Below are 19,926 nucleotides of genomic sequence, written 5' to 3' on the forward strand. Positions count from 1 at the left end.
GCATCTTTGAAAACCATAAAGGTAGTTAGTGTGCTATAAAACCAATATTATTATTATTATTATTATTATTATTATTATTATTATTATTATTAGAGTGAAAAAAGTGTCAGGACCTAGGCTATTGGACAAATGACCACACAGAAAACAATAAAATTTAAATAGATTTGCTAAAGATCTTTCCTTTCCTTTCTTTCCTATATATGTTTTCTTTTCAAATGTAACAACAACAACAACAATAGTAATTAAAAAGAATTAACAACCAGAATTAATATTTAGAAAGCGATATTACAGTAGTAAACTTTAGAACTTAAATAATTAACAGGGGAGAAGAAGCTCCCATTTCACAAGACTTGCTAGTCTTTACACATCTTTGGTTTTTTATGAAGAAGTTTGAGCTTCCAAGACAGTATGTTACATTTCAGAGATATATCGAACTCTTAGCTTTAACTTTCAATGGCCGAACGGACCTAGAATCCACATCCAGGTACCACTTAATTAGGGTAAGGCCACACAGAAAGCGTTTTACAGCAGCAAACATTAACAAGCAGTTCTGAGCAGTTGAGCGCGTAGAATCAAGCCAGCGTGGCCAGACAGAAAGCAGAAACAGCTCTACTGCTCACACGTGTGATAAAGAAAATGTCCAAAATGTCTGAGATTGTAGATGTATGTACGCGAGTACCTCTAGGAGAGGGTGTGACGTATAAAATAATCAAGAGCCGCAAATATTAGCGTTGAATCCATAGTTTCCGCAGTTATTGAGATGTATTGTGACACTCTGGATGCCGTTTAAGTACCAATTCAGCTGCATAGGCATGGTGCGACGTGATGATGAAGAAAGTGTTTAAACTGGCTAAGAATAGTTAATCAATGAAGAACAAAATAATCTATAACTAAGACTGAACATTAAACGCATAAAAATAACTCTTAAACTACAAAATAGTTCTGAAAATATTAGTCTACGACACAATAAAGAAATGTACAAAAATTTGCTTCACACATAATTAACAGGTAATAAAATTCCTAACGTTAAACAATCAATAAAGTGCTCGGGCAGATGATAAATGCAATGACAGGTCATTTTGGGAAGAGGAAGCCACAGACTGAGGAGACGAGGATAAAAAGGAGAACCTAAACGACTAGGGCAATCTTCTTATACTTTATTTGGATGTACTGCTGTCTACAAGTAGATGGGCTCTTTCCTCATCACCTTATTGGGGGCTGAGAAGAAATGAGATGATGAGGAGAGACCAGCAGTTAATAAAAAATTGATTGCCAGTATTTGCCAAGTAGTGCGGTACAGAAAGAAAACAAAGAGGAAAAACAAGAAGTTGAACTTAATTAATCATAGTCATTATTTAATAGGCTAATTAGTTTGTCATAGTCTGTATGATAAATACCAAGCAGAATGGCCGTGCATGTTAACGTGCTTCAGCTAGGGTGCTAAGCTTTGCATTCAGGAGACGTGGGTGTGAACCCCACCGTTGGCTGTCCTCAGAATGATTTTCTGTGGTTTTCCATTTTCATTTCCAGGTAAATGCTAGGACAGTTCCTATTCATAAGCCACAGCCAATTTGCCATCATTCATTTCATCTTCAATTGAGGTTTGCATCAGTAAGGGCATCCGGATGTAGAAACATGCCATATTAATTCAACTCGCCTCTTTCCCCACCCTGTATGAAGAAACAACAGACATACAGACTGTATACCAAATGGAATAGAAGTATCAAATAAATGTGTATATCATAGTTGTTATTAATCATTCTGTATCATTTTTATTGTTGGACTTTTTGACCTGTGTCTCTTATCCTCTTCTCACAGACTAAGGATATTGTACAAGATGTTGAGGAAGCTCGTCTTCAAGTATCTCACACTCTCCAATCATGTCTTCAGTCAGATGGTCGTCGACGTTATGCTACACCTCCTCAGCAGATCGCTGCCTTCAATAGACGCTCAACTGCTGAAACAATTTCTTCTACTGGAAGTGAATGGATCAAACCTGAAGATGATGTTGTTGTAGGCGATGAGGTTGGTAACTTTTATTTAAATACTTAACGTTTGGGTGGGTTTTTTTTTTTTTTTTACATTAACACAGATAGGTTTACAGTTACGTTGGGCTGGAGAATTGGCTAGGACAGTGAAGGAAGAGACCATGGCATTAATTAAGGTACAACCCTGGCATTTGCATATTGTCAAAATGAGAAATCACAGAAGACTATCTTCCAGGCTGCTAGATTTGTCAGTGACTGCTATGACATCAGGTATGCCTTAACCAACTTTACATCCAAAGTTTCTCATTCAGTTTTGTCTTCGATTGTCTATTAGTTGGTTAGTTAGTTGCATTTTTATTTAAACTTCCCTGTAGGCCAGCACTTTGGATTTGAACCTGTAGGTTGATATAAAGACATGCTCGCAAAAACGGTCTAACCCTCAAAATTAAAAAAAGTGAGTTAGGTGCTGCTATCTATTGAGCAACATGAATAGTAACTATTCCTACATACGCTAATATCAGGAGGGATCATTTAGAGGAATACAGTAGGTGAAAATTTGAGTGTTTAACCTGAGAGCCTTTGTCAGAATGCAAAAATGGGCGAACCCCTATAGAGCAGAAATTAAATAAATGTACGCAACATTGCAGGCTTAGCACTAACATTGTGGTGTAGTGTGGTGGTGAACCAATGATTGAAACAACGAATTTGCTGAGAGCGGCTAACATTATGGACATTACATAAGAATTTTAATATAACTTATCATTAAAAAAATCATTACTGAGAATACAATGTCCCTGATTATATATGAATATGTACCTACTCCAGAATGTTCATTGTATCAATGTTGGTGACCCTGGCTACTACTTGTAAACAACAAACATGGTGGAAGATAGGAAACTTAAAACGGTCCACCTTTTCAATACAAAATTGTTATAGTTTATTACAACATATATTTACATTTGGAACTAGTTTCGATGCTGTTTGGCGTCATCTTCAGCCAAAATGTGGGAAATAGGCTAGCATGTAGACATTTATATTACACAAGGCGTTATATTAAACAATACACATCTTGCAAGGAGATAAAAACAGGGACAAATATAGAAACAAATGAATCGTTGAGAAAGCAAAAGTTATATATATTAAAAATAACCTTAACCACACATCTTGTAGTGCGAAAATATTCGCCTTGAATGATTCCTGAATACAAAACGCACGCGCACACATTTCTGAAGAACCAGCAGGCAGGAAAAAGTAAAGTGAAACCTTAAGAGTTCTTCTGAGAAGAGTTCATCATTTTTTCTGTGTTCCGACTAACTAATGAAGTTTCCCTTGAGTTCCTGATAAATACACACAACAGGAAATTCTCCTTCACTCTCAACAATAGCTATAAAGACCAACAGTAAATTTCATTTTAAATATTGTGCAGAGACGTGAAGGCATGATCTTGAACATGATATAACTTCTTCATTTAACCCAATTTTTTACACAAGGTGTCACATTCAACAATACACATCTTACGAGGAGATAAAAACAGGGACGAATATAGAAACAAATGAATCGTTGAGAAAGCAAAAGTTATACATATTAAAAATAACCTTAACCACACATCTTGCAGTGCGAAAATATTTGCCTTGAATGATTCCTGAATACAAAACGCACGCGTACACACTTCTGAAGAGCCAGCAGGCTGGAAAAAGTAAGGTGAAACCTTAAGAGTTCTTCTGAGAAGAGTTCATCATTTTCTTTATGTTCGGACTAACTAATGAAGTCTCCCTTGAGTTCCTGATAAACATACTGAGAAGGTGCTAACATAAGGGCCTAGGAAAATAGGAACATTCCCAGAGAGGAAGCTAGGTGGACCGAGGTGAGGGAGCTTTCCATCTGTAAATCCATCTGTCTTTTATTCACTGACAACAACATATGTACAACATTATGTATAACATTATAGCAGAAACACTCTTTAAAGGTAAACCAATAAATTTCTATTGGCCTCTTACGTATGAGACAGAACAAGAGATTTGTTATCCCCAGAAAATATAATAGAGACAAGTAGTTAACATTAAAGAAAAGAAACGGCCTTCAACTGGCCATAGGCCCCTGGACTACGAACCCAGCCCATCCAAACAGCACAGCACACACAGAAGCACAACTCAAATCCACTTACACACACCCATTCGCGGCCACAAGCATTAACCTTTCACTCAATACACACACATACAACATTCACTCACGACTTACGCTCCGATGTTCGCAGCCCAGAAGCCTTGGGTTCGAAAGGAAACTCCCAGTAGTTGCTCAAGAGAGCGACAAATACTTAGTGAGAATCAAACGCTGGATGCAACCAGCCACCAAGACTACGTTTGAGAAGGGAAGGGGAAGGGACAGGAGGGGGAACAACCAATGTAGAAACTCACTCACAGCGCAGGCGCACTTCAAGTGTCTGTAAGAGTCTTGTGAGAGAGCGTAATAGAAGTTTCTCGTAACACAATTTCTTAAATATAAAATGAAAATATTTCTTAAATGAAACAAGTAGTTAACATTAAAGAAAAGAAACGGCCTTCAACTGTGATATCCTCCCCGCCTGAAACTGGGCTAAGCCCATACAACACACTTCAGATGTTTTTATTAGTCCATTGGGGATTCAATACACACACAGGTGTAGCAGTGAATAGCAAAGAAAACACTTCACACAGTAGCTGTCGATGTACACGTAGCGAGACTGCTGGGAGGGAGCTGACGAGGTCAGTTACCCAACCGGTTTTTCCCTCACGCGACACACACACTCCCCAAGTTTGCCGACCGTCGATACGAGTTCATAGCAGGTAAATAGAGCGGGCATCACATACTGCACAAAGGAAACTAAAGCCTCCACCATCTGGACAGCTGACTAGATCGAAGTGGTGACAAGCAGTCTCTCAGGACACCACACAGCATATCCTCGATGAGGCAGCGGGTTACAGAAATAGAACAATGCTGTCCCCACATCATTTAGCACAGCACCAAGCACCAAAGCGGGAGGCTGCAAACTTCTCCTAGTGGATCGACTGGCCATCTCAAACCATTAGGATCGGCTTTCAGGATTCTCCAAAGTCTTGTTAACACCACACTGGCTCCCAGGGAAATTCCTGCGACATAAATCAAACACAGCAGAAAGGCGGCACCAAAATGAGGTAAAAGGATTGGGGAACAAGGAATACTTCTCAAACGTAGTAAACTAATGAACGACAGCACATTACACACACAGACATACTTAATCTAATATGAGGCCTCCATACAAAGAATTGACGTGTCAAACTAAGAAATATATATATACAGAACTTACAAAAGTAAGTAATCTGGAAATACTTTACAATATACAAAATGTGACCTGACAAATCATAGCTTCAGGCATAAATTTATGGAAATAAAATAATACATATCCCATAATTGACCTGTATGTCAGCGGTCCAAACATTTACTATCTCGGTCATCAGCTTCTGAATAAGTTACAATATTTAAAGGCAGAACGCCTCATAACTTTAGACATTACCAAGAGACCAATAGTATATTACCGAAACTTGGCGAAAACAGCAGTTACCAAGACATTCTCTTAATAAAGCATTAAGTGGCCTTTACCTGAGAAAGATGTACACGGGTCAATTTCCGGTTTGAATTATCCCGAACCAAAAGAGTGACGGGCGTCAAATACTTCACAATTTCCCACGGACCTCGATATCGTGGAGCTAGCTTAGCAGCCTGACGATTGGCCTTAGAACTCACAGGATAATTCCTAATAAAGACAGAATCTCCAACCTTGAAATTACCAGCTTTGCGACCGTTATTATAATAACGTTCCACACGAGCGTGAGAAGCAAGGAGATTACGACGGGCTCTAGTCCAAGTCTCACGGATGGAGGAGGGTTCAATAACCTCCGGCAAAAGGTCATTAATCGACCAGAGATTGGCTAATGGAGAATTAGGAGAGAACGCAAACATGAGTTTGATAGGAGTTTGCCCATGTGATTCATGCTTAGCCGAGTTGAAAGCCAAAGACAACCATTCCAAATTAGAGTCCCAACGAGAGTGATCATTGGAGTGATAGGCAATCAAGGCTGATCTCAAGTTTCGGTTAAAACGTTCCGCATATGAAGGATTTGGGTAGTGGGGAGAAGTCGTAATATGGTCTATCCCTAACCCAAAACAGAAATTCTTAAATGCATGAGAAGTGAACACTGAAGCATTGTCCGACACTAGATACTGGCAAGGACCAAACGTTCCAAAAATCTGTTTCAAACATAAAGCAGTACTTTTGGTTGTGGCATCACGCGTGGGAAATAACCAAACGAAACGGGAAAATGCATCAACACAAACTAGCACATATCTATGGCCAGACCGGGAATGCGGGAACCGTCCTAAATGGTCTACAAACAGCTTCTCCATAGGGCGATTAGTTTGTTCAGAGGCAAGGAAACCTAATCGGGTATTCTGAGCTGGCTTACTTAAGGAACAGACAGTACAAGATCGAATGTACTTACGAATATCTCCATCCATACCCTTCCATATGAAATGATTTCTAATCTTTGCTCGAGTTTTGAAGATCCCAAGATGACCACCTAAAGGGGAAACATGGAATTTGAAAATCATAGGGACCATGGCAGAAGGAAGAACGACTTTCAACTTACGATCATGACGAGAAACACAAAGCAGCACACCATCCTTGATGACGTATGGCTTGACTTCTTCTCCCTCAGAAATTCTCCGGATAATGCCAGCGAGAGTTTCATCTTTTCCTTGATGCTCATGCAGTCCCTGAAACAATTCGGGAATTTCTAGAAGAACAGAATTAGCTATCTCAACCTTTTCTTCTTCTACCAGATCATCAGTACCAGGGTAAAACATACGACTCAATGCTTCAGCAACAACATTCTCGGAGCCCTTAATATGCTTCACAGAGAATTTGAAAGTGGAAATACGGACGGCCCAGCGAGCGAGTCTACCAGTCGAACGAGGCTTCCGTAAAACCCAAGAGAGAGCCTGATTGTCCGTCTCAAGGTCGAACTCAGAGTGCTCAATTTTATTCGACCACAAAACTAATAAAGTTTTCACATCATCGCCCATACTATCACCAAATAATGCCTGGAGATCAGCCACACGGTTCCAGTAATGAAGCAGGCGAGCTTTAATACGACGAATCTGCTTTTGTGTGACATCACTTTGACTTTGACAAAACTCGTCCAGCGTGGACTCTATTTGCGACAGCGAAACCCCGATACGACCTAACGCACTCTCAAGAAGAATGAAAGGTTGACAGCTCAATAAACTAACAGGGTTACGTAACGAGGAACAAAGAAGTCTAATATTATCGTCTAATGTACCGGCAGGAGAAACGCCCCTAATACACAACTCATATCCCAGCTCCTCGGTTCGTAGCAATTCGAGACCGAAACAGTCGCGTATCTTATCTTCATTAACGGGTTCCATTGACCCTAGTGCATCTTTACTAGTATCAGTCATAATTGCTCCTTTAAATACGAAAGAATAATAGACAAGACTGAATTTACTGATGGAAACCACGCGAGGACGCTACCACCTGAGAAGGTGCTAACATAAGGGCCTAGGAAAATAGGAACATTCCCAGAGAGGAAGCTAGGTGGACCGAGGTGAGGGAGCTTTCCATCTGTAAATCCATCTGTCTTTTATTCACTGACAACAACATATGTACAACATTATGTATAACATTATAGCAGAAACACTCTTTAAAGGTAAACCAATAAATTTCTATTGGCCTCTTACGTATAAGACAGAACAAGAGATCTGTTATCCCCAGAAAATATAATAGAGACAAGTAGTTAACATTAAAGAAAAGAAACGGCCTTGAACTGGCCATAGGCCCCTGGACTATGAACCCGGCCCATCCAAACAGCACAGCACACACAGAAGCACAACTCAAATCCACTTACACACACCAATTCACGGCCACAAGCATTAACCTTTCACTCAATACACACACATACAACATTCACTCACGACTTACGCTCCGATGTTCACAGCCCAGAAGCCTTGGGTTCGAAAGGAAACTCCCAGTAGTTGCTCAAGAGAGCGATAAATAATTAGTGAGAATCAAACGCTGGATGCAACCAGCCACCAAGACTGCGTTTGAGAAGGGAAGGGGAAGGGACAGGAGGGGGAACAACCAATGTAGAAACTCACTCACAGCGCAGGCGCACTTCAAGTGTCTGTAAGAGTCTTGTGAGAGAGCGTAATAGAAGTTTCTCGTAACACAATTTCTTAAATATAAAATGAAAATATTTCTTAAATGAAAATCAGATATGCAGAACATGTCAATGCCATAAAACACAACCGTTTTTCCGCGGTCGGCCTACATATAAAAGAATTTAAGCACAACTTTACTGAAATAAATCAAGATCTTGAAGTATTAGATATTCTAAACAAAGGTTCTTTCCTAGACGTCACTGAAAACCTCTATATTCATTTAGACCAATATTTCAATCCCAACCTAAACTTAAATGATATCTCAGAGAAACCAAAGATCCTATTCGACTTTCTCATTGAATTTTTCAAAAACATGAATATCCCGAAAAACAGATCTGTCTTTCACATTATGCATAATACTTTGTCACGCCACACACTTTCACCACATCACCCTCCATATTTCCCCTCCTTCCACTCCTCCTCCCCTACCGCTCCTTCCCTCTCCCCTCCTAATCCAACAATGGCCGCTCCCCAGACCTAAACTATCCAACACGCCCTGCTCCTCTTCATCTCGCGCCATAGCTTTACCGCCTTATGTCCCGCAATAAACATCATAGAAACCTGCCCCCACCCTACATGTAACGCTGCAACAATACACCACAAATACTGGCACAGTCAACCTCCAAACTCTCAGAAAACGAATTCCTTAATACCAATTTTATATTCTCGTCAAGCTGAATACCGGACCTGTGAAGATTACAAGATTATTTTGTGCATCTACAGAAGAGTGGTGTTAATGAAGCTACGTAATATAGAGAGAGACTTTCAAAGGTGATTAAATGAAGAAGTTATATCATGTTCAAGATCATGCTTTCACGTCTCTGCACAGTATTTAAAATACAATTTACCGTTGGTCGTTATAGCTATTGTTGAGAGTGAAAGAGTTTTTCCTGTTGTGTATGTTTATCAGGAACTCAAGGGAGACTTCATTAGTTAGTCCGAACATAAAGAAAATGATGAACTCTTCTCAGAAGAACTCTTAAGGTTTCACCTTACTTTTTCCTGCCTGCTGGCTCTTCAGAAGTGTGTACGCGTGCGTTTTGTATTCAGGAATCATTCAAGGCAAATATTTTCGCACTGCAAGATGTGTGGTTAAGGTTATTTTTAATATGTATAACTTTTGCTTTCTCAACGATTCATTTGTTTCTATATTCGTCCCTGTTTTTATCTCCTCGTAAGATGTGTATTGTTGAATGTAACACCTTGTGTAAAAAATTGGGTTAAATGAAGAAGTTATATCATGTTCAAGATCATGCCTTCACGTCTCTGCACAATATTTAAAATGAAATTTACGGTTGGTCTTTATAGCTATTGTTGAGAGTGAAGGAGAATTTCCTGTTGTGTGTATTTATCAGGAACTCAAGGGAAACTTCATTAGTTAGTCGGAACACAGAAAAACTTATGAACTCTTCTCAGAAGAACTCTTAAGGTTTCACTTTACTTTTTCCTGCCTGCTGGCTCTTTAGAAATGTGTGCGCGTGCGTTTTGTATTCAGGAATCATTCAAGGCGAATATTTTCGCACTACAAGATGTGTGGTTAAGGTTATTTTTAATATGTATAACTTTTGCTTTCTCAACGATTCATTTGTTTCTATATTTGTCCCTGTTTTTATTTCCTTGCAAGATGTGTATTGTTTAATATAACGCCTTGTGTAATATAAATGTCTACATGCTAGCCTATTTCCCACATTTTGGCTGAAGATGACGCCAAACAGCGTCAAAACTAGTTCCAAATGTAAATATATGTTGTAATAAACTATAACAATTTTGTATTGAAAAGGTGGACCGTTTTAAGTTTCCTATCTTCCATTCTCAGTTCAATACAGACAAAAATGAAATTCTTAGATTTAAACATGGTGGACACAGAGAGTGAATTTGCTGAGCGAGCTGAAGAAATGTGAGGAAATTATCGTAAAAAGAAAAGTAATCCTGCAAAATGGTGTCGGGAAATTCAGAAAAAGAAAAGGAATAGTGGTGAGGAATATGTCAATTACAAAGGTGTTGTAATAGTGAAGAAGAGTATTGGTGCAATCTCCCGCTGTTCGCGTTAGTGTTTTGAAAAGGTGACAGAAGATTATCGTGAAAGACTTTTTCTCAATTTCTGGAATTTGAGTGACCATGACTTACAAAATGCGTACATTTCTGGCTGTGTACAGATTTGCCCAGTGAAACGAAGATATGTGAACGATTCTCGTAGCAGTAGAAGACAATGTTCATGTGTTTTCAAGGTTATGGTAGGTGCAACAGAGGTTGTAATCCGTAAAAAGGCCTTATTGTCTATATTTGGATTGAGTAATGGACGACTTTTTCGAATAATTCAAGAGAAGAAAACTTCAGGCACCTTCAAGGTAAGCAATCACTGTGATTCTAATCACTTTTCACGTGCAGTTCTCTACTTAAGTTAGGTTGTGCTTCAAGATAATAAAACAAGGTTGTAAGAGAACATGGTTTATTCTGTTTTAGTTGGATCAGAGGGGTCAGCATGGAAACCGTCCCAACAAAACAGAAGAGGCAGATATAAACTACGTAAGGGAGCACATTGACAGTTTCCCCACGCGGTCGAGTCATTATTCTCGGAAAAAGAATCCTAACATGAAGTACTTAAGTGGAGAACTCAATATTAGTGTTTTGTATAACCTTTATATGGACAAGTGCACCCAGGAAAATAGGACACCAGTTAGCCTTGCCATTTACAGAAAGATGTTCTATAAATATTTTAATTTGTCGTTCCAAGCACCTCGTAGTGATACATGTAAAATATGTGACAGTTTAAACATTCAAATTTCAACAGAGAATGATCCTCTGAAAAAAAAAAAAAGATCTGGAATGTAAGTTAGAACTGCATAAACAAAAATCAAAGTCGGCCTATAAGCAGTTAAAAGCAGACACACAACTAGCTAAGGAAGACAGCACTGTTCATGTGATTGCTTTTGACATGCAGCAATGTCTCCCCACTCCCCACTTGAGTGTAGGGATAATATTTTATAAACGTCAGCTTTGGACTTTGAATTTTGGTATTCACAATGTTGCAAATAATGCTGCAACAATGTTTATGTGGTCTGAGGATGTAGCGGGAAGGGGGGCCGATGATATAATCTCATGCCTTCGGCATTATGTTATGACTTCCGTTCCTGATAATGTTAACCACCTGATAGTATATTCTGATTCTTGTTTTGGTCAAAACAAGAACTTTTCTTTAGTTAGCTTTTGGATGTTTTTAGTCCAGACTGGAAGATTGAATATAATAGAACATAAATATTTAGTGTCAGGTCACACGTATTTGCCATGTGGCAGAGACTTTGGCCTTATAGAGAAGAAAAAGAGGCAAGTGTCATCAATTTACATTCCAGATCAATGGATGAACTTGTTAGGAGACTAGGGTTAAGAAGCCGTTTGCAGTGGTAAAGATGACACGTGACATGTTTATCACTGCTTCGCCTTTACTGGATAATATAACGAAAAGAACAGTCTCTGATTCGAAGCAAAAGGTATTATTAAGCAAGATTACATGTTGTAAAATCAGTAAAGACGATCCAATTAGGTTACTTTTCAAGTACTCATACTATTCTATTGAAGAGTAGATCTCAGAAAAAAAGTACCTGGTAGATCATCATTCGGTATTTAACACCTACCATGCAAGTACGACAGACCGAGGCTTGTACTTCCAGCCAAAATCAAGGATATTTTAGACTTGTTGGATTACATACCCCCTCTATATCATGCATACTACAGAAATCTTGCTCCAATGCATGTAGTCCCGTTCAAGAAGAAGAAGACGATCCACTTTTTTATATTCCTGATTATGATTAGGTTAAGGTACAGGATTAAGTACCTGTAGGCCAACCTCATTATTGCATTTGTTGATATATTATGTATTATTTGTTTGTAACAACACTTTCCTTATCTATATTATATATTTTATTGCCAGAATTATTTGTATTTCCCTTCGATTTATCACAAAGTCAGGTAGGTATGTTACAAAACTAACACATGTACATTGAGTATACAACTTCCCTTAAGTTCATTTAGCTACTGTATCGCTAGTCTGCAATAAAACAACTTAAAATTGCTATGAAAAGATTTTCCTGAATGTATACTTTGATTTGATGTGCAATACACCAGGTAAAATTAATGCAGTATATTTTTTTTTGTTCCGTTTGCAAAACATAAATTTTCTCATTTCAAGCAAAGTGAGGGTTAGACCGTTTTTGCGAGCATGTCTTCATATTGACACTTTGTTGACATGTGGTTATTTTTACATATTTCAATTTACATTCTTGTTTCAACAACACATCCTAGTTTTTGCTAAAATTAGTTACTGTACTATATAAATTGTAAATCCCCCTCATTTTTTCTTCATTATTCTCAAATACAGTATAAGTATTTCTGAGAAAGAAATATTTATAACAGTGATATTGTGTAAGGAGGGGGGAGGAATGGGTTTTGCAGAGTTTACAAAGCTGGAAAAGTTTGGAAACCACTGCTTTAGGAAGTATAGATACCTGATGATTAATAGACACTATCACTCCAAATTTGAGTGTAGGAAATCTACAACAGAGTTGCTGAGCAGGGTGCCTGTTGAGGCTAGCCCAGTGTGGCTAGGCAGGCTTGATGTAACTGCGGGCAGCTTACATGTCAAGTGAGAAAGTGAACATATTTGGTACAGCAAAGGAAGAATGCCATTCGATTGTGACTACAGAGCTTTCCTTGCACCATTTTCAATTAAATATTCCTTGGAGTAAAGCATAAAGAGATTATAATCGCAAGAAAACTTTTTTTTCTTTTTTTTTTTCTTCCCCTTTTCAAATATTCGTGTGTGATGTGGTTTTATCTTCCTATATTTACACATTCTTAGAAAACTGACACGTTACAATTTTTGTTACAATGTATCATCACTCAAAAAGAGAATAAGCTCGTGGTATTTTGTTCCTTGTACTTAATATTTTACCAGACTTAATTTTCTGTATCAAATTTACCTTCCATGTAGATAACAACCCTATAGATACCCACAACAAACATTATATCTGTAGGTTCAATAGTTCTGAAAACATATATCTGTGAGGAACTTTTACGACACAGTGCACTTTATTTTAAGCGGCTGTACAAAGATACAGGGTTGAAGTGTGCAAGCTGTTATTTATAATTTCTTGGTTGGGAATGGCAGAATTTCCACTAAGAAAAGTAAAATCCCTATTATCCATTCAGTAAAACAATATATAATTCAAAGAGTTTTGTGCTTGATTTTGCTCAGTGTTTTGTTTGTGACTTCCCGTGTTTATATTTAAATCTGTCTTCAAACATTTTTATTCAAACATCCCCTTCAACAATATCATGTGAATGAACCTTTTTCACTATGTAGTGGCATTCTACATCATACCTTTTCAGTGTATTGCATGGTCCACTGCTGGCAAAACTCGGGTGTTTCTGCAGTGATGGATTCTGACTGACTATCACAGCCTGTGACGTAACCCCAACGTCGCTGTGACTGAATAACGTGCCCATCGCCTGCCCACCCACTTACAAGGCTGTGTACCAGTGAGACGAAGGGCACAACTTGAGCACCTCTGTCCTACAACGATGCAGATATTTGTAGGAAGTTTTATGTATACAAGAGTAAAAGATATAGAAGATCAGGGGTTCATGAGAGACCTATGTACTTAAAAATATTGTTGTATTCATCACCATTAAACCTATCTGTGTCAGTATGATGTGAAGCAAATTTTTAAAAATTGGTGTATGGAGATATGGAAATTGTCTTTGTTCTTTTGCCCTTTCATCTTTGTCCCTATCTATTCTTCCTGTCCCTTCTTCCAATGCTGACCTGTCATCATTTTTATCCTATTCATGTTCCTATCTTTCTACGTATGACTTGATTTGTCACTTGTTTGTCCTTTCTGTTATCTGCCGGAGTAAGTGGTAGTATGACTGACATACCTGGGTGTTTTTCTATCTACTTTCAGGTGCTGTACCTGAATCCTAATCTTGACTATAACATCCATTTTCCTTACAAACGTGGTGACCTGAACATTCATAGTGGAATTGGTGGATCATTAACAGCTGTACTAGCTAATTTGGAAACTATATGGACGTACGTGATCAAGAATCGACTTGAGATTCCATTAAAGGATCTAAGGGTATGAATTTATATTAAAATAGAAAGATACGAGTAAAATGGGGCATGTCACAGATTGAAATGTAGAATAGAGAAATTGTAAGAGAAGAGCAAATTACCCAATCATGGTCACAGAAAACACCCCAAAGGGAATATTATTGCTGCATTTACAGTACCTCTCTGTCTGAATCCTTGGCTGAATGGTCAGTGTGGAAACCTTCGGCTCAGAGGGTTCCGGGTTTGATTCCCGGCCGACTCAGGGATTTTAATTTTGTGTGATTAATTCTTCTGTCTCAGGGACAGAACATTCTCCTTATCACATACACACAAAACATCACACTACCAACCACCACAGAAACACGCAATAGTGATTTCATCCCTCCATGTAGGGTTGGCATATGGCTGTAAAGCAGGGCCAAATCCACATGTGCGACACAGTTTGCACCTGCAACCCCACAAGGTGTGGGAAAATCTGTAGAATAAGTAGTAGTAGTAGTAGTAGTAGTAGTAGTAGTAGTAGTAGTACCACCTCACTATTTTCTTCATGTCCAAAATGTTGTCACGGTCCTTAAAACTAAAATTACTATCAGCTAAATTTATTAAACTACTACAGTAGAACCTTGATAATTCGAAATCGGTTAATTCAAAATCCTGCCTAATTCGAAGCAGCTCTCGTTCCCAGAAGCATAAGGTACAGTTTTGCATGTTATTTAAATTGTTTAATTCAAAATGCGGATAATTCATCATTCGAAGAACAATGTCGGTCCCATTGCCGAAATTCAGACTTTTAATTCAAAACTGCCTTTACATTTTTAAAAGTTTTTTATTAGAGTAATTTAAATTTGAAATTTATCCGCATCGTAACAGAACGTGTCTTTCGGAACATGCTGGGGTAGATTTCAGTACTTTCACTCACTTCGGTGTGTCTACAGTGCGCTTCATATTTGCTAAGTTCATGTAAAATCATAATTCTTTTGTATTCAGCGTTTTAAGGAACGCCATAATATCACATAGCAGGCAGTGTGTGGAGAAGCAGAATCCGCGAACACCGGCAATGCCGACAGTTGACGAAAATGTATTACAGAACTATTTAAAATAGTTTTATTTGAATCCGCCTTGTCAATACATGTATTAATGAAAGAAAACTACAGTGAAACCTTGATTCTCCGTTTTTGGAGGGACCTGGGAAAAAACACATACGATACGGGAAATCGGAAAATCCGGGAACGAATTAAAACCGTCAACAGTTTGACTGTACTTCACAGTAATGAAATATATATATCATATTATTTGTACAAAAACGCCTGCATTAAATACATTAGTTTAAAAACTTTATATTTTAAATTCAGTTTTACCGAGAAACTTCGTCACTTTCCCGTGAAAACGTCTTTCAGGCCAACAACTTTCATCAGTCAAGCTCATCGAAAAATATTCTACTAAATAAGTTATCAGAATTATATTGATATCTAAGAAATTAAAAACCACATCTGAGACTCCAGTTTCACTGCTGCAAGGAGAGTGTATCGAAGTTATTATGCCGATCGGGAAAGGATTATAATACAGTAGGCATAATTACTGGTGCAGTTCACATGAACCTACCTGTGATATTATAGTTAGGAAAGATAGCTGAAAACACGTAAATAAGCATAGGTTGTAACACGTCCAGTCACATAATCAAGTAAGCTAATCACAACGCACAAATACAAAAATGATACCAAAATACATTAAATCCCAGAAGACGTAATGAAACACTTTCGCACTCACAAAAATAAAGTGTCACATCGCACACATATAGGTTACGCACTGCACACACAACACTTAAATTGTCATTTCTTCAGTCACAGAATACAGTAGTCACTTTGTAGTGAAAAAGTCTTTAATCGTCAGTTGTTTTTTTGTTTTGTCGTGCCTTAACACAGTAGTGCTCCCTCAGTATTTAAAACGTTCTGTAGTTCGCTGCTGTCTGTGTCATACGCAGTAATATAGTCGCGAATTTTGTCAAAGGCGGCTAATGCTTCTGCAAACGTTGGCAGGGGTTCAATTTCATCTTCGTCTTCCCCCTCGCTCGCGATCTCATGCACGGCGCTTGCACTGGCTGTGGCATTAGCATCATCACACAGCTGTTCTATGCTCTTTACACCACAAGTGGCGAGCTCACTATCGACTGTAGCGTACGTCTCGAAGTTAACATCTCTCGGCGCGAGCTTCTCCCAGTCCTCACCGAAAAGTTGTTCTTCGCTGCCGGTGTTGGTGTCGTTCGTGTCTCTGCTTTCGCCAAAGCCACATTTATGAAAACAATTTTGAATGGTGGAGGGCGAAACGTGGAACCATGCTGACACTACAAAGTGGATTGCCTGTAGAATACTGAACTTCGTCTTCACTTCTTTCCCGGCGTCCAACATGCACACAGCCCTTTCCACCAGCTGCTTGCGGCAGTACCCTTTAAAGCACTTTATCACCCCCGCATCCAGAGGCTGAAGGACACTGGTACAGTTCGGGGGATAGAAAATAACTTTCACATTTCGTAAGAAAGAAAGTTCCTGCGGGTGGGCGGCACAGTTATCTACAAACAAAACTATTTTTCTCGCTTGAGCACCCATAGAAGCATCCAGTCCGTGAAGAAAATCCAAAAAACTGTCTGTGGTCATCCAAGCTTTACCGTTCGCGTAGTATCGCACTGGTAACTTCTTCACGTTCTTAAAGCATCTCGGTTTCGCTGCTTTGCCTATAACGATAGGGATACGTTTGTCTGACCCGTCACTGTTACAGCACAACAAAACAGTTATGCGGTCCTTCGCATTTTTGCCTCCATGACAAGATTCTCCTTTAAGAGCCAGCGTGCGATCCGGTAAACAGTTGAAAAATAGGCCGGTTTCATCCGCGTTATAGATGTTCTTCGGTTCGTATCCTTCAAGCAGCTCTGGGAGATTTTCCCCCCAATCTTCCACAGCCGAACCGTCAACTGCAGCACTCTCGCCGTCGAGCTTTTACACGCAAAATGTTACCATCCACAGGAATTCTCGACGCCCGAGCTTGGTGATACCAAGAAAAGAGAACTGCTTCCATTTTAGAATATCTCGATTCCTTTCCCGTTTTTCTATTCTTTGCGGAGGATCCACATATTTTTACTTGTTCACGTATCTCTTGTTTTTTCCCCTATTACTGTATTCAGTGTCGAAGCAGGTAAGCCCAACCGTTTCGCGATGTCAACTTTTTTTTTTTCTGTTGGATTTCTTTCAACTTCCTCTATAATCTGAAGTTTTTCTTGCAGGGTTTTCACATGCTTTACAGGTCGCGCCATTTCAATACTGTACTGTGTAAGCAAATCGAAACTCGACTGCGTAAATTGTTGGTTTTCACCAGCTAGTAACACAGCCAACTGAACGAAACATTCAACAGAAAGCTCTTAACAAAGCGCAAGTTGGCAGAGGCCTTCATTGTTAGCCTGGTACAGAATGTTCCGTAAGTATCATCGCGCAAGATATCCGACGAAATTAAAATACGCTAGACTCGCAAATTCGATTCCTGCCGTCCATTCTCGCAATCTTGAAAAACGCTTGATCGAGGATTTAGCGTTGATGGGACTGAAATTTCTGGACGGTTGATGCGGGAAATCGTTTCTTCGAGGAACGGATAACGCGGGATTTTTAATACAGGTTTTAAATGGGATGCTCGCGGGACCACGTAATTTGAACGAATATTACGGGAAAACGTAGTTTCGGGGAACGGATAATCGAGGTTTCACTGTATTTATTTAACCATACATGTTTCGGGAAGGCAACCATTCCCTTCATCAGTGGTCAATTTAAAGAATAAAACGATATAACACAATCTTTTGTTTTTACAATTCAAAGAAGTATTGTGTTCTATCCAATGAATAAAGAAAACTTATGAAATATAATAAAAAAGATCAATACATAAAATTTTGTTGAACCGAATGAGAATCCTTGTATAAATTTAAGATCTTTGAGTTTTTCTTCTTTTTTTCTTCTTCTTGTTCCTTAAATGATCATATACTAGTCTATACAGTGGGTTATCTTCTGCACTTCTCTCATTTAAACTTGCTTCAATTTTTTTTTTGTAAGATAAATTTCTAAACTTTCCAAAACAGTCATTAATTTTCCCTTTTTGGCTGAATGTTATAATTTCATGTCATTAGAAATGTCTGTAAATTTATGATTCTTTTCAACCATATGTTCTCCCATTGCCGAATATCTTTTATGTTTGACTGCATTAACATGTTCTTTGTACCGTATAGCCAAACTTCTTCCAGACTGTCCTATGTATCATAGTTTACATGATTGGCATGTTAAGTTGTAAATTCCTGATTTATTAAATATGCATCTCTTCTCTATCTTATCTCAATTGAGAATTATCTTATTAGTATTATTATCCGTTATATCAAGGAGGCCAATTATGGACTTGCCCGGTCTGTGTGCCTCCACCTAATATTAATAAACAAATAGTTTTGTTACTTTACCTCATCCAGTAATGTCTTCATAAAAGTATGCTATAATAGGAATACTAATAATAATAATAATAATAATAATAATAATAATTTTAAAAATGTTGTGCACAACATAGATAGGTAGGTGTAGATGTTTACATTTAACTTTCACAGAATTCTGTTCGATATTTCGTTCTAAGCTTGAGTGTCATCACTTGGTATCTGGTCACATGGTTGTTTGAGTTTGCACACACATAGTTCGTCAGATTGGTGGTATATGTCTCTTGTGCAGATATGGTGATTGCAAACTGCATCATGAGTTAACTCCATTCATAATTTGCTCCTATTCATTCTTTATGTTTATAGAGTAAAAGTCCTGTGAGAGTTGTTCTGTCTTTTCGTATAGTTCCTGAAGTACTGTACTGGTATACTTCTGATGGTGGTAGTGGCAACTCGTACCTTAGATCTTCAGTGTACAAGAATTCTTTAGCAAGTGTATATATACTATGAGGGATGGTGTGTATTTTGATGCAGACATCACTTTCTTCGGGAACCTTGTTTTCACTTTTTCCATTTCTATGAGACTGCTTTTCTTGAGTTATTCCCAGATGATTGTCAGGCCATATGTTAAAACTGGAGTGATTTTGAATTAAAATAATTTCAAAGTCATCCTCAGAGATACGGCTTCTTGTTAATTTTGTATACTGTTCCTAACTGATTGCATGGCTGTTACTCTCTCTTTGACATACCGGTATATACTAAACACGTTTCCATGCATTTATATGGTGAGATTCCTTTTTTATATATATATTATCACATCTGCCTTCTTTCTTGAAGGTCATGGGCACAGTTTTGTGTATGAAACATATTGCTGAAGATGTTTCTCAGAATTTTCCTGATGTAGATATTGCCAGTCATTTTCTCCAGCTTTCAGATTATCATGTTCCCATTCATATGTTTTCGTCTACAGTGAAAACGTATCCCAGGTATGTCCATCCAGTTGTTCTCCAGCATGTTGATCGTTACCCGCCATGATGAATTCTCTACCCAAACAATGGTAGCTGCCTTTTCTCAACAAGTTTCACTCTATAAGATCTAGCCCACCAAAAGAAAATGTTTTGAATTTT

At 38.4% G+C, this 19,926-nt stretch overlaps 1 protein-coding gene across 4 annotated transcripts in view; it reads left to right on the forward strand.

Moving 5' to 3' along the window:
- The window catches only part of Arp8 (Actin-related protein 8), a 99,157-nt gene that overhangs the window by 27,565 nt on the left and 51,666 nt on the right, over nucleotides 1-19,926 (forward strand). For all 4 annotated transcript variants that reach the window (XM_067149737.2, XM_067149738.2, XM_067149739.2 and 1 more), the window contains 2 exons: nucleotides 1,819-2,025; nucleotides 14,201-14,374. In XM_067149737.2, coding sequence (XP_067005838.2) covers nucleotides 1,819-2,025; nucleotides 14,201-14,374 — 381 coding nt within the window. The remainder of the gene's footprint in view (nucleotides 1-1,818; nucleotides 2,026-14,200; nucleotides 14,375-19,926) is intronic.

This window comes from Anabrus simplex, chromosome 6 (genome assembly GCF_040414725.1).
Source record: "Anabrus simplex isolate iqAnaSimp1 chromosome 6, ASM4041472v1, whole genome shotgun sequence".
Lineage (NCBI taxonomy): Eukaryota > Metazoa > Arthropoda > Insecta > Orthoptera > Tettigoniidae > Anabrus > Anabrus simplex.